We start from the raw sequence: 16,360 nt of genomic DNA on the forward strand, positions 1-16,360 counted from the left end.
AATTGAGCATTCACAAGTGCCAGTAACGTGGAGCACACCATATTCATTACCATCAGGGGGAAGTCTTCAGCTGGTAGAGCCTGGAATCCCCATCAGCTACTGCTAAACATGTGCTACTGTTGGGTGGGCCTGAGCCCTAAGTGGGTAGGCCCCGGCCCACCCAGGCCCACCTGTGGCTACACCACTGATCCATAGGCCCTCCTCAGGCCTAGCTTAGATGGCCTGTAGTATAGTGGCCTCATGGGTCAGAAGCAATTTCCACTCACTCCTGCCCATGCCAGCTTGGCTGTCAAAATGGCTGCCAGGGCTTCTAATAATAGTCTCGTGAGGTCAAGGCAACCATTTTAAGGTTGGAACCAGCATGATCAGGAGCAATCTTCAGTCGCTATGTAAGATATATGTGTATTTATAGAATAGCACTTAGGGCGATTTTTGGTATGTCCAGATTTTTGGCACAATATATGCCACTATTCTAATCTGTGTATTTGGTATATATAAATGTTGGCTCTTTCTTTAAAGAAGTACCCCAACGATATTTAAGCCTAATGGATATAGTTATTTATACTATCTACTAGGGCTGCACATTAATTGTGATTAAGGTATTAATCGCCAAGCATGATTTTAAAAATTAATCACGATTAATGATTGACTGCCCGCCCAGTCCAGCATCTCTTGCTTCCCTCCAGGACCACCAACAGCTCTCCCCACCCCTCCCACTTTACCTTAGTTGTCTTGCAGTAAATCTTTGCCCTGCAGCAGTCTGCAGCATATTGAAATGCTGCCTCAGCCTGCACTGGGCCTTTCCTTCTGACCTGTCCTACCCCCGTCTGACACAAGTTCCTATTTTCAGAAAGGGGCGCCAGTCCGAAGGAAAGGCCCAGTGTAGGCTGAGGCAGCATTTCAATATGCTGCTGGCTGCTGCAGGGTGAAGATTTACTGCAAGACAACTGATGAGGTAAACGGAGAAGGGAGAGCTGACACTGCCACCACAGTTTGGGAGAGATGGCGGACAGGAGAGCGAAGGAGACTGCAGGAGGGGAGGCATATTAGAGAGACAGAGAATGGGTGAAGGCACAGGGAGAGAGAGAGAGAATGGGTGAAGGCACGGGGGGGCACCTGGAGGGAGAGAGAGAATGGGTGAAGGCACATGGAGGGACAGAGAGAGAATGGGTGAAGGCATGGGGGGCACAGGGAGAGAGAAAAGAATAACTCCTCCCCCCCTCAAAAAAAAAATTTACTGTACCTGTTCAATGGCTGATGGGGTAGCTGAAGCCCCGCCAGCTGACGAAATCCACTTCCAGAATACTGCCTCAGGAGCAAGGAAGTCAGCCACCAACACTTGCACTCCCCAAGCATGCTAAGTTTGCGCATAAACTGAGCATGCTCGGGGAATGTTGGTATCAGTGGCTGGAGGCACCCTGCTAACTTCCTTGCTTCTGAGGCAGCACAAGGAAGAAGGCAGTAGATTTCTTCAACTGGCTTCGACATGCTCACCAGCAAAGAGACACTCAATGAAGTTACATGGTAATACTTTTAAAACAAATAGGAGGAAATATTTTTCACTCGGCAAATAGTTAAGATCTGGAAATCATTGCCAGAGGATGTAGTTACAGTGTAGTTAGCATACCTGGGTTTACAAAAGGTTTGCACAAGTTCCTGGAGGAAAAGTCCATAGTCTGCTATTGAGATAGACCTGGGGGAAGCTACTGCATGCCCTGGGATCGGTAGCATGGAATCTTGCTACTGTCTGGGATTCTGCCAGGTACTTGTGACCTGGATTGGCCACTGTTAGATTCAGGATACAGGGCTAGATGAATCATTGATCTGACCCAGTATGGCTATTCTTACATTTTTATGTAATCCTTAAAAATTATAGTAATCCAAAAGAGGCATAGCAAAAGATTGAACAAGCGTTCTAAAATTGGTAGGAGATTAAAAAACCTAATCAATCTTAGGGCCTCTTTTACTAAACCGCACTAGCGATTCCCGACGCTGCAAGTGAGAGGAAGCCCATTCAATTCCTATGGGCTTCCTCTCATTTGCCGCGCGGGATTCGCTAGCACGGCTTTGTTAAAGAAGCCCTTAATTTGAAAAAGATCTTTCAAATTGCATACTGAATCTGTGCCTACAGAGATAGGGCAGAGTCAACAAAATTCCTAGATACTTGATCACTGTCACAATGGGAACATTAATATCATCTACAGTCACTTCAGATGGCAATGCAGTATCAGAGAGTTAGTCAGTCAATAATAAAATTTGGGTTCTTTTCTTATTTAATTTAAATCTATTTGCTTGCATCCGAGAGTGAATCAGTTTTAAGTCCATTGAGGTATAAGACTTTATTCTGCAATTATTCAAGTAGGAAACTCTAGGATAGGTTAGATTGTTCTGCAGTCATGCAGGGATGAATTAGTTTGCAGCTCATTTCTTGCACCTGTGAAAATTAGCAAAGTTGCATAGTACTCATTATCCAATTATAAACTGGTGTAAGGAGGCATAAAGAATTAAAGGGGCTCTCTTGGGATCACACACAATGTCACTGGAAAAGAGATTTTGGCCTGGTCCCCCCCCCCCCCCCCCCCCCCCGATTGCTCATGACTCATGGTTCAGTGGGGATGTGGTTTCCTTTGCAAAGGGCATATAATATCAGTGTTGGTCTCACTGTTGTTGTTCTGCATCTGAAATAACAATAACCACATCACGAAATTTTATGTTTTCTTTTTTTTATTTTACATGCCTACCTTTAAAAAAAAACCTGCCCTCCTGTTCTGCCCTCTCCCGAGTCTGGGCCAAAGAGCCTACAATGCCAATACCCCTCCAAAATCCCTAAACTCCTCACTCTGAGCCAGAAGTATGTATTTGGAAAAGTCTAGAGGTGGAAGTTGGAGGGGGGCTCAGGAATGGAAGTGGCCAAGTGCTGACTGTGCCCCCAGAATGCCCCAAAATAGCCAGCTTTGTATTTGGCGCCAGCCATGATATTCAGCGGCACTTCATCGGTTAAGTGCCGCTGAATGTTAGCAGCTAGCCCCAACCAAGCAATTTAACTGGTCAGCGGCTGGCTAAATCATTTTGAATATCGGGCAGAACGTGGATAAATGCAGTCTTTTAAACACTTAACGTGAATAAGTACCTCTTATAAATTGCCAACCAGTGTAAAAGTGCACACCTTATCTACATGGTGTGCACTTTTACATGGGCATGTGCCTCCCTGGGTGCAATGTGTAAATTATAAAATATTACAGCTTTTGCCCATCTAGACAGGGCATTTACACCAGCCCTAGGACGGGTGTAAGCGTTTGTGCCTTACATGAAGGTGCGAGTTTGGCCACTTATTCTAGTATTTTATAAACAAAAGTAGGCACACACTTTTCTTTATGAAATAGGCATAAAATAGGCACATTTTGGTTGTGTTAAACTAGGTGTCTAGCTATAAAATTACTCTCAAAGAGTGTCACATGAGAATTAGTATTGAAAAATATAGAATTAATAGGAATAAGGAGACAAACGGAAGAGCTAAAAGTAATGAATAAACACTACATTATTCAAACAAATGAATTTAAGTATCTTGAAATGAGCAGACTGAAGATGGAAGGTTGGGCAGTGCAATCGATATAAAATGAGCAAAAGCAAATCAAATATTTGGACAGCCGGCACTTTTGCTTCAACGTAAACACATATCTGTAAGTCTAAAAGCCAACCTCATTAAGGCATTGAGTTATCACTGTCAAACATCCACTTGAACATCAACACATGAATGGACATTAGCCAACAGAAATGAGGTGCTTCTATTGAAGGAGACAGAATCAAGCCCATAGATCTGGCATAGAATAGATTTGAAATCTGGCCTATAATACATCAGACAGCAAAAAAAGTATGTGATTTGTCCATTTTACAAGGATGCCCTGGAGTAAACGTTCATGCAGTGACAAACTGATTGGGAAGGCAGAGGAAGAGCCATTGAGAATCTGGGAAGATGGTTCAAAGGATATATTGAATCACCATCACACAGTCATTAGGCGAGCAGCATCAAGAGGTTGCAATTATTATTTGGTAGAAAAGATGGGAGGATATATTGATGCTACTATGGTAATGATTAATTCACATGAACAGTTTTGCAAATGAGTTCTCCTGGGTTTTAAACCTGCAACCTTAGGCCATACTTCTGTATTAATGAATTAGGTTATGCTATGTTATGTTTTACTATTGTGTGATTCTCTGTTGTCCATGGATGTTTCCAAGCATGATGGGAGGTAGTACGAGAAGTGGCTTAAATATATGTCAAAGGAACAGATTTTTAAAAGATACTGGCTGATATTGAAAGCAAATGATGCGTTTATCAGCAGCTGGCAAATGTATGCTTTGCTTATTTGTATATTTTCAAAAATTATATGGATAGTATTGGGCCATTTAAATTACTAAACAATCAGATACTATAGACATAATTGTGGGCCAGGTTAGCAGAACTGCCCAGTTACACAGAGATTATAGGCCAGTCCTAGTTTTTCTAACATCCATATCCCAGAACTGCCAAGTTACCCAGTCCAGGAGGGAGACTTTTTGGCCGGTCCTGGTTTTAAACTTGAATCCCAAAGCAATGTAGCATTTATAGTCCATGATTTTATCCATTTAAATCAGTGCTGCAGGTCCCATAATGCACCAGGATGAGGTTGGAAGAAGTCCAGAACCGGTCAAAAAGTCTCCCTCCTGGAACAGGTAACTTTGCAGCTCTGATATCCTGATAGTTATCAACCCACCACTATTTGGCTGGTCTGGTGGGTTTCATAAACAGGAAGTCAGTAGTTGGCAGGACAGAAAAACAGCCAATGTAAGCCCCAGTTTTCTGCCAACTACAGAGTTCAGGGGTGGTTCTGTCAGTGAACTCTGCTGCTGCTGCTGCTGCTGACTCCTCCAGATACCTCCCTCGCCCAAGTCCAGCTTCTTCCTCCCCTGCCTTCAGCAGCTACAGTTAAAGTAAAAGGATACACAGAGCCATCTTGAGCACATGCATGCAGTGAAAGTGATGCCAGATCCTGCCCCTATAGATACAGGTCCCCCACCCCACTTCTCAGGACCCCAAATGGAGGTAAAGCGAGGTCTATCCCTCCACAATCAGTAGGCTTTGGAGCTGCCACACATACAGCCCACCAAGGGACCAACTACATCAGTAAGGATGCAAGGAGACTAGAAGAATTTCAAAGGAAAACAACAAATGGTGAGAAGACATATGAGATCAGACTCAGATATCATAAGTATGTACACCCTAAAGGAGAGGAGGGACCAAGTGAGATATGATACAGACATGTAAATGATTGAAAGGTATTAATGCACAAAGGAACCTTTTCCAAGGAGAAGCTGTAGAACTAGGAGACATGATATGAAGCTGCAAGGAAGTAAGACCCAGGAGTAGGGTTACCATACATCCTCTTTTAAGAGGACATGCCCTCCTTTTGGACTTCTTCAAATATGTCTTCCAGGTTTTTAACTTTTAGAAAAATGTCCTCTTTTTCTTTTATGTGTCTATGACCAACACACATACCCACATAATGAGAGAAACCATCTCTGGCCTAATAGTCAGTCTGGACACATGGGGGTGCTAAAGAGAGAGAATGGCATTGCTGATCGCTCTGTTTCCCTGCTGGTTGAATCTGTCAAAGGAATTTTGTTCATGCAGCACAACTTTAAGCATATGAAAGACTTTCACACATATCTCAGAAACTAGCCAAGGTGTTAAGGGATATCCACTCTTCTACAAATTAGTACCCGTATATACTATGTAAACCGTTTTCAATGTAGTTGGAAAAACCACAGAAAGGCGGTATATTAAGTCCCATTCTCTTTCCCCTTTCTGATAAGTAGGCTGAGAGTTGCTCAAAAGTGCATGGTTTGGAACAAGTTATCTTTAAATGATACCATCAAAACAGGGCATCCCGAATTATAGCTATGTCATGCAAAGTTCCACGTTAGGAGTCACGGACCAAGAAAGGGATCTAGGTGTCCTCGTTGATGATACGTTGAAACCTTCTGCTCAGCGTGCTGCTGCGGCTAAGAAAGCAAATAGAATGTTAGGTATTATTAGGAAAGGAATGGAAAACAAAAATGAGGATGTTATAATGCCTTTGTATCGCTCCATGGTGCAACCGCACCTCGAATACTGTGTTCAATTCTGGTCGCTGCATATCAAAAAAGATATAGTGGAATTATAAAAGGTGCAGAGAAGGGCGACGAAAATGATAAAGGGGATGGGACGACTTCCCTATGAGGAAAGGCTAAAGTGGCCAGGGCTCTTCAGCTTGGAGAAAAGGTGGCTGAGGGAAGATATGATAGAGGTCTATAAAATAATGAATGGAGTGGAACGGGTAGATATGAAACGTCTGTTTACACTTTCCAGATGGGCATAATAGCATTGTTTCACATGTGTAATCAGAGACTGGGAGAAAATGAACATGAATCTGAATGCATGAAGTTGGCATAAGAGCAGGTTTTTGCCGGAGACACTTTGTAGAGTGAGTTCAGGAATGTAGAGAGTATGAATTCAGTTGGTAAGCAAGGACTGTATGTTGATCCATTTTACAGCCCAGTAGATGGGTAGGAAAAAGCTATCTAAGGGAGAGAAACTGCCTCATTAGCCAACTTCAAAAAGGCTATAGAAAAGAGGAGCTATGAGACAGTGGTAGAAAAGGTGCCTGAGTCAATGACATAAAGATTTCTAAATGTGTAAATGATGACTGGTTGAAATGGAGAAGCATAGCAGCTGAACTTAAGATATGAAATGATGGTCACAGAGAGGGAGAGCAAACCCGGATCAGGCTAAAGAGGAGCAGTTGAATGAAACACAAAATCAAGGTGTTGTCCAATGTCTATGCTGGAGTAGTAAAGCAAAGCTGAACACTATCAGAAGAGATTAAGGCACAGAATATAGAGGTGTGTGGGAGTCTGTTCGATCATATGCATAGAAGTTATAGTCACCCAGAATGAAGGAAGGGAAGGGAAATGGGACTTGATATACCGCCTTTCTGAGGTTTTTACAACTACATTCAAAGCGATTTACATATATTCAGGTACTTATTTTGTACCAGGAAGGGAAACCAGGAGTCAAAGTCAGTATGAAAAGAGAAGGGAAACCTATTTGGGGGCTGACAGATAACTAGAGAAACACAGGGTGAATGGAGTGAGCCTCAGAATTACACCCATTACAAATAGTGCTGCAGGACCCATAATGCAACAGGATGGGGTTGTCAGAAATCCAGGTCTGACCTAAAATCTCCATCCTGGAACTGGATAACTTGACAGCTCTGTTTATTTGATTCAGGCAAAAAGGGGGCCAGCAAAAGTACCTCTTCACAGAAACATAAACCCGAGTTATATTTTACCCTCAAATAACCCCCTGATTAGCTGAAAAGTAATCACCGTACAATGTATTAACACCTAAAAATAGAACCCCTATTTACAACCATGTGTTGTATCACACATCTTAAATGAATAAAGTCAACATTACCTAGGTTAACAGGTTTTCAGGTCTTGTGGAACTGAAGAAATTATAGCAAGTAGAGGCTTGCTATTTCAGGTGTATGCAGACAAGGCCACCTAGAAGGGGGAACAACATTTCCCTGGGCCTGGCCTCCAAGAGGGGCCTGGTGCCGGCAGCCCAGATGAGATCCAGCGTCATTCCCTCATTTTTACCCCCCACCCCTGGTTGTCTACTTGCCTGGAATCAGTGAATGGCAGGCAACAGCGATTAAGAGAGACTGCTCTGTCGGCTACAAGTTCTTCTTTCTGATGCGTCCCACCCATGCGGAAACAGGAAGTTACTTCACAGGAGGCGGGATGCGGCAGGAAGAAGGACCCATGCTCCAGGCATGTAGAGGACTGGGGAGGAGAGCAGAGGGCTGCTTAACATTATTTGCCCAAGGCCCAGCTTTGTTTCGCAGTGGCCCTGAATGCAGAGTACAAGGACAAATAAAATGGAATATAAGAGTAATCCAGGACAAATAAAATGGAATATAAGAGTAATCCATTAAGTGAAGAAATGTAAAGAATCAGTAGACTTGCAATATAACAGGTTTACAGTGTTGCGGGAAACTGGTTATACTGCTGGGAATCATGAACGACACCCTTGCAGCAGCCCCATAGAAGAGGTATTATCTTCATTTCTTTTATACAGAAGTTGTTTTTATGCTTATTTTGTAGGTTTTGAAACACTTACGACACCTAAATTTCACTAGCAACATGGGGGAGCAGGTAGACTTCAATGAATTTGGGGACCTGATTGGAAACTACTCGATCATCAACTGGCACCAATCGCCAGAGGATGAGTCCATTGTGTTTGAAGAGATTGGCCACTACAATGTCTATGCCAAGAAAGGGGAGCGACTGTTTATTGATGAGAGCAAGATCCTCTGGAGCGGCTTCTCCCAGGAGGTGAGTGCATTTGGAAACATATAGACATGCCTACAGTATACTCTCTAATGTTGATATACAATGGTTCTGATTTCAAGGCAATCCTACTGTCACCATCCTAGAGTGAATGACTAATCTAATTAATAATGGCATTTATAGCCCAATTAACCAATAAGTTCTAGGTGGGTTACAATAATAAAATGCAAGTACAACATTTTGGGGCTCATTTTCAAAAGAAAAGAATGTGCAAAAATTGGCAAAAGGGGAAAGATGGACGTGTTTCTCACATAAAAACGTTTAAATCATATAATCAAAAAAACCCTGATATTCGCTGAAAGAAAAATGTTTTGAGAGTGGGCGTGTTGTGGGAGTGAGGTGTGTACTTTTTTGGGGGGGGCCATAACAGATAGCAAAACAATTTCCTTGTGCTGGAAAGAAAAACATCATGAATTAGACCTGCTTTAAAAGTGGCTAGCTCAAGACCAAACTTGTCTTTGGACCCATTTGTGATTTTGCTGAGTTGGAGAATAGAGAGGTGGAATTGTTGGTTTTTGACAAAGAGTGGAGAGTGGCTGAGTGGTCTGTAACCTTTGTTTCTTTGCCCCCATCTGAACCTTTTGACCCTCACATTTCCTGCCTTGCTTTCTCTGTGTCTCACCTCATTAAGTCCTTGCCCACGCTTGCCAGCCCCCCCCCCCAGCTACGCCCATCCATTGCTCTGCATCTCACCACTTTCCCCACCAAAGTCTCACTATCCCCAAACCCCCACATCTCCCATTCAAACCCCCTGCCTGCTGGTCTTCTGTCTCTCATTGTTCCTCTATCCACTCCCAGTTTGTCACTGTGATTTGAGTTGTAGCTGTTTGTATAAGGACTGTAGTCCTGATACACAAAAGCTTGCCATGCAAGCATTGTGAATTTTCAACTGTTTCCAGCTGGTTTAGCGAGCGAGGTATTTAGCGGTAAATACACAACAGTGGCGTAGCTACGTGGGGCCTGAGGGGGCAAGGGCTCCCGTGGATTTGGCCCTGGCCCCCTGCCCCACGATCCCCTTCAACCCCCCCTCCCGCCACCAACTCTCCCCTGCCGTTGCCGCCCGCCCCGTCGCCGCAAATGACACCTTTTTTGAAGAGAGACTTCCTTCCGCGCTCGAGTAGCGCCTTTCTTCAACAAAGTTCCGGCGATCAGCTGTTTCGACACCGGCGAGGAGGTGGTAGACCTAACCCAGGATGAGAGCCCCGCAGTCCCCTCTCCCCAATCCTCCACCCTTGTTGACCATTGTACCTCCCCCACCCTTGTTGACCGTTCTACCTCCCCCATACCTGTGAACCCTCCCCTCCTTGAAGACCTTAGCAGAGATGAGTTCAGGGAGGTGGCCCAGCTGCTGCATGTGGGAGGGGAAACACTCATGACAACCAAAGACGGGAGGAACGGCAGCCAGTGATCTTGCCTTGTGCCTGTCCCCGGACTTGTCCCTATGTGCTCTGTTCTCAGGTGGCCTTAGAAGACCTGTCAGACCGGAAAGTTGTGGATGATTACTGCCTGACCAGAACGGCTATATGTGTGGGGAGATCAGAGCTGATGTAGACCCACTCACAGCAAGATCCCATGCATTACCTGGCCTGGTGAAGCTGCTGATTGTCCTGAAGTTCCTTGCCATGGGGACATTCCAGCATGTGATAGGGGGTAACAGCGATTTGGACCAGTCTACTGTATCTAGACATTTGGCCCAGGTAGTAATATATATTCTTGCCACCATTTAAGAAAGGTCACCTTTGGAGGCTCAAGAAGAAATGTATTGCCTTTTCCCCATTACAATGGTCTCATCTTATTTCCCTTTCTTTACCCTATTTATGACAAATCCTTGGCTATCTCTTTCCAGATCTGATTTTTCTGGCCTATGGAGAGATGTGACTTTTTCAAAAGGCGACCAAACTCATCTCAGACGCGATGTACCAGAACTTCTAGCTCTTCCTCAGTAAATTTTGGTGCATGCTTCCGCTTACGAGTGGCATCAAGGCCCCCACTTTGGGTCTCTATTTCCTCTTCCTCCAGCTGGGGCACACCATGCTGCATGTTGTCTTGCATGTCTTCCTCCAAATAAAAATAAATATTTTTTAAAAAGCACAGGTTTTAGATGTTAGCATGAAAAAATAAACTTGAAGAGCCCCAAACCTTGTATTTCCTAAAGGAGGAAAATGTTAAAGCACACTATCCAGCTGCAAACCACAGGGGGCGCACCAAACAGCACCCCTGCAAATAGCAATGATGAACCAGATAAGAAAAACAGGTGAAAGATGTCAAGTTTCCACAGAAAATCAGCCACCTCCATGATGCACAGTGCCTCCCTCCCTGGGGAAAAAGTAAAGGATATCTTCAGACCCCCACCCCTAAACCTCCACACCCCACCCCAAAACTTCATAAATAATGCCTCCTGTGTCTCTCCCCAAATGGCAGGAAAAATTTGAAGATATAGTATAACCACCAAAAGGTGGAGGGACCCTCAAAACCTACGTATAAGTAGTGCTGCAAAAAAGGAGTAGGATGGTCTGGCTCTTTCAATGACCCAGGGAGACGTATATGGTTACAAAGTCTTTATTAATGTCCATCAAATGACTCGACACAGCAGCCGTGTTTCGGCGCTTGTGCGCCTGCCTCAGGAGTCTAAAATAACATACAAAAGTCATACAACAATCATATAAAGGAATAATATATAAAGACATCATGTGTGGAAAATCATATAAAAACCTGAATCATAAGTAACACCATATATATTGAAGAGAAGATTAAAATAGAAATTTTTTTATATAATAAATGATAAAAGCAAAGTAATTGAAATCATAATTATGCATTTCAAAAACATGTAACTTATATTAATATTGTAACATTTAAAATCAAACATATCATAGCATGTAAAACACATGTAAAAACCTTTGACGACTTTAAAAGGGCTGTATATAAACCTTTTAAGATCACATGTTAAAAACAGAACTTTTATTATTTTTTTATGTTTATTATTATTATTATTAGTTATATAAATGTGCTCTAGACTAAATATGTGTCACGTCCCTTACCTGTGCCGCCCTGCCCGCAGTGATGCCTCGCTCCGCGAGCAGGAGAGAGCGGGGTATCGCTGGCCATGGGTGGCGTGTTCAGGGAGGCTTGCCTGCCTTCTGGACGATGCCGGTTCACCGCTATAGCGCTGTGGCGGCTGGAGAGCGCCGGCGCTGCCAAAATGGCCGGCGCTCACAAGCTGAAGAGTCTCTTCCGGGTGCTGGACCCGGGAGCATGGAGAACGCCCCTTCTGGGTCCGGATTGGCTGGTCGCGGCTGGACTCCGCCCTCTCTCTATGACCAGCCTATCCAGAGCCCTGGGGCTGGTTGTAGGCTCCACCCCCCGGACAGCTGATGGTTGTCTCTCTGATGGAGGGAGCTATTTAAGTACAGACGCTGGCAGAACACTTTGCTTCGGCTTCTGCTTCTGCTTGTGTGGATTCCTGAGTTCTGTGAATTTGGATTGCCTACCTGCTTTGAACCTCTGCTTGGACCTGGACTTTGCGTTTGCCTGCCGCCTGCCTTGAACCTTTGTTTGGACCTGGACTTTGCTTTTGCCTGCCGCCTGCCTTGAACCTTTGTTTGGACCTGGACTTTGCTTTTGCCTGCCGCCTGCCTTGAACCTCTGCTTGGACCTGGACTTTGCGTTTGCCTGCCGCCTGCCTTGAACCTTTGTTTGGACCTGGACTTTGCTTTTGCCTGCCGCCTGCCTTGAACCTTTGTTTGGACCTGGACTTTGCTTTTGCCTGCCGCCTGCCTTGAACCTCTGCTTGGACCTGGACTTTGCGTTTGCCTGCCGCCTGCCTTGAACCTTTGTTTGGACCTGGACTTTGCTTTTGCCTGCCGCCTGCCTTGAACCTTTGTTTGGACCTGGACTTTGCTTTTGCCTGCCGCCTGCCTTGAACCTTTGTTTGAACCTGGACCTTGCCCTCTGTCTGCTGTCCATCCTGTGTACAGTCTTGCCTTCCTCAGGAAGTTCCTGTCCTGATTCTCCAGGTAAGGTCAGAACTGTCTGGCTGCCAGACGTTGTTTGGCACAGGGGCTCACAGATCGTGACAGAGGCCTGACAGAAAGCCGAAGCCATGAGCTCGCCAGATAAGCCTGATCTGACCGACTTGGCCCAAGCCCTTCAACAATAGCAGGCCCAGCTTAACAGATTGTCTGGGGTACTACAAGATGTGTGCTCACAGATGTCAGCGCAGCGAGGACCATCTCCCGGAGCAAGTAGGACATCCCCATCGCAACCTGCCTTTCGTCTGCCCGAACCTCCCCGGTTTGACGGCACACCCTCCGCATGCCGCGGATTCTTGAACCAATGTCAAATGCTCTTTGACATGCAACCTGCTTCTTTTCCTACGGACAAATTAAAGATTACCTACATCATTTCGTTACTCTCCGGTCCTGCCTTGGCATGGGCTTCACCACTCTGGGAACAACAGGATCCTCTCCTCTCAGAACTAGGAGAATTCCTGCGTCGGTTCCGCATGGTATTTGATGTTCCGGGACGCCCCTCTTCTGCTGCAGGTGAGCTACTACGGATTCAGCAAGGGAACAGCTCGGTTGGAGCCTATGCTATTCGATTCCGCACCCTGGCTGCGGAACTTAAATGGAATCAAGAGGCTCTTACGGCCATTTTCTGGCAAGGTTTGAGTGGGCGCATTAAGGACAAGCTAGCCGGCCGTGAAGTTCCTAGCACTCTGGACGCTCTAATCTCTCTATGTATCCGGATTGATGTCCGCTTCCAGGAACGGGCACGAGAACAGGGTGCCTCTCATCCGTCTCGAAGGATCTCCCCTCAAAGACAACGTACGGTTTCTCCTCAGGAAGCTGCGGGTCCGACTGCGGAAGGATCGGAGGAGCCTATGGTGATTGGCAGGCACCGACTGTCAGCCGTTGAGCGGGCCCACCGGAGGGATAATAAATTATGCATGTACTGTGGGAAACCTGGTCATTTTGTGAAGGGGTGTCCCAACAAGCCGGGAAATGCTTAGACCCTAGCCTGGTGGAGGGGGTGGTTTTGGGTCAGTCAGGAGCCCTTCCGGATAATTTAATGACAGTACCGATTATCTTACTTTGGCAAGAATTCAGAATAAACACCCTAGCCTTGCTGGATTCTGGAGCAGGAGGCAACTTTATTGATGCTAGCCTACTTCAGGGGCTAGGAAGACCGGTTATTCCCTGTACACCAGCTCTGCAGGTGACTTCCATTCATGGCTCTACTCTTCCCCAGCCGATTACTCATCTCACCCTTCCGCTTCGGATGCAGGTGGGTCTTCTTCATGAGGAGATACAGTTTCTTATTTTACCTCAAGCCATTCATCCTGTAATTTTAGGTATGCCATGGCTGCGGCTGCATGCGCCCTACATAGACTGGCCTTCGGGAGAGATCAGTCAATGGAGTACTCGTTGTTTTGAGACCTGTCTGACACCAGTGCACCCTCCTCCTACTACGGTGCCAGCTCTACCTGGAATCCTCCATCCCTGTGAGGCCTGTCTTCCGAAGGAATATGATGATTTTTCTGATGTCTTTGATGCCCGGGAGGCGGATTCCCTCCCACCCCATCGCCCTTTTGATTACCCCATTGATTTGTTGCCAGGCACGATGCCTCCTAGAGGAAGATTATATGCCTTGTCCCGAGATGAATCTGCAGCCATGCGGGACTACATTCAGGAGAATCTTCGTAAAGGATTCATTCGACCTTCTTCTTCTCCTGCCGGGGCGGGGTTTTTTTTTTGTTTCCAAAAAGGATGGGTCCTTGCGACCCTGCATTGACTATCGAGGGCTTAACAACATCACAGTCAAGAACCGTTATCCTCTTCCGCTTATCCCGGAGCTTTTTGATCGACTCCAGGGGGCGGTTATTTTTACTAAGTTGGATCTCCGAGGGGCCTACAACTTGATTCGTATCCGCCAGGGGGACGAGTGGAAGACTGCGTTTAATACTCACGAAGGCCATTTTGAGTATCGTGTCATGCCTTTTGGTCTTTGTAATGCCCCTGCTGTGTTTCAAGATTTCATCAACTTCATTTTCCGGGACCTCCTTTATTCTTCAGTCATTGTTTACTTGGACGATATTCTGATCTTCTCTGCTTCCCCTCAGGATCATCCCAGGCATGTGCGCACAGTACTTCAACGACTCCGGGATCACCGACTGTTTGCCAAATTGGAGAAATGTGCGTTTCATCAATCCACTATTCCTTTTTTGGGACATATTATCTCTGCTGTTGGACTACAAATGGATCCTGCTAAACTACAGGCTATCCGTGACTGGCCTCTTCCCCAAGGTCTCCGGGCTCTGCAGCGTTTCCTTGGATTTGCTAACTACTACAGACAATTCATTCCCCATTATTCTCTCCTCACGGCTCCTTTGACAGCTCTTACTCGGAAGGGTGCGGATGTTCAGCACTGGTCTCCTGCTGCTCTGGAAGCCTTTTCTACCTTGAAGACGGCTTTCTTGTCGGCATCTGTGCTCCGTAGTCCTGATGTCACGAAGCCTTTCATTGTGGAAGTGGATGCCTCTGCTTTGGGGGTTGGGGCGGTGCTGTCCCAGACGGCTTCCTCTGGTAAAAGACACCCTTGTTTTTTTTCTCTAAAAAGTTTTCTCCAGCAGAGCGTAATTATACTATCGGTGACAGAGAGCTGCTGGCTCTGAAGCTCGCCTTTCAGGAGTGGCGATACCTGCTGGAGGGAGCTGCTCACCCTATTACAGTCATTACTGATCACAAGAACCTGCTTTATTTGCAAGATGCCAAACGCTTGAATCCCCGGCAGGCCCGCTGGTCACTGTTTTTTGCTCCTTTTACCTTTCACTTGGTGTTCCGTCCCGCGGAGAAGAATGTACAGGCGGATGCTCTCTCCCGAGCTTTTGATGTACCAGAGGAACCAGAGGAGCTCTATCCTATGCTCAATCCTGCTTGCCTTTCCCCTACTGTGGGGGCACCCGCCTGCCTTAAGACTTCTGTTCCTGCCCGGTCTCGTCGCAAGGTTCTTCAGTGGGGTCATTCTGCTGCTTTTTCGGGACATTTTGGGTTTCGTAAAACTTATCATCTTATTTCCCGCTATTTTTGGTGGCCGCACATGGCTCAGGAGATTCGGCAGTTTGTCTCTACATGTCCTACTTGTGCTCGTACCAAGTCTTTGCCAGGCAAGCCGTGGGGGCTTCTTCAACCATTGCCGGTACCCCAACTACCTTGGCAGGAGGTCTCGATGGACTTTATAACTGATTTTCCTTGTTCCAAGGGCAACACGATCATCTGGGTGGTGGTGGATCGTTTTTCCCGCATGGCGCACTTCGTACCCATGCGGTCCCTGCCATCTGCGGCGGCTCTTGCCTCCCATTTTATCCAGCACATTTTTCGATTACATGGACTGCCGCAACGCATCATCAGTGATAGAGGTTCTCAATTCACCTCTAGATTTTGGAGATCTTTATGCTCAGCCTTTGGGGTTACCACGCATTTCTCTTCAGCTTACCATCCCCAGACCAACGGCATGGCAGAGCGTGCTAACCAGACCCTTAAAGCCTTTCTCCGGGCCTTCACTAATACTCGTCAAGATAATTGGACTGATCTCCTGTCCTGGGCTGAATTTGCCTACAACAATAGCTTCCATTCTGCTTCTCGGACATCACCCTTCTTTACTGTTTTTTGACGTCATCCTCGTCTTCCGCCTCCGATTCCTTTGACTGAGGCCTCTCCACTGATCCGGTCTACCCTCACCACCATTCGTGCCACTTGGAGGACAGTTCGTCAGCAGTTGGGGAAGGCGGCCGCACGGTATAAGCAGTTTGCTGACCGGCTTCGATGTGCCGCTCCCGTATTCCAGCCAGGACAGAGAGTATGGCTCAGTACCAAGTACCTCAAACTTTGTCTTCCCTCCCTTAAGTTTGCTCCTCGCTTCATCGGTCCAT

At 46.1% G+C, this 16,360-nt stretch overlaps 1 protein-coding gene across 2 annotated transcripts in view; it reads left to right on the forward strand.

Moving 5' to 3' along the window:
* Positions 1-16,360, forward strand: part of CASR (calcium sensing receptor) — a 227,488-nt gene that overhangs the window by 162,075 nt on the left and 49,053 nt on the right. For both annotated transcript variants that reach the window (XM_030203971.1, XM_030203972.1), the window contains exon 5: positions 8,188-8,418. In XM_030203971.1, the coding sequence (XP_030059831.1) occupies positions 8,188-8,418 (231 nt within the window). The remainder of the gene's footprint in view (positions 1-8,187; positions 8,419-16,360) is intronic.

The sequence above is a fragment of the Microcaecilia unicolor genome, chromosome 5, assembly GCF_901765095.1.
Source record: "Microcaecilia unicolor chromosome 5, aMicUni1.1, whole genome shotgun sequence".
Taxonomy (NCBI): Eukaryota; Metazoa; Chordata; class Amphibia; order Gymnophiona; family Siphonopidae; genus Microcaecilia; species Microcaecilia unicolor.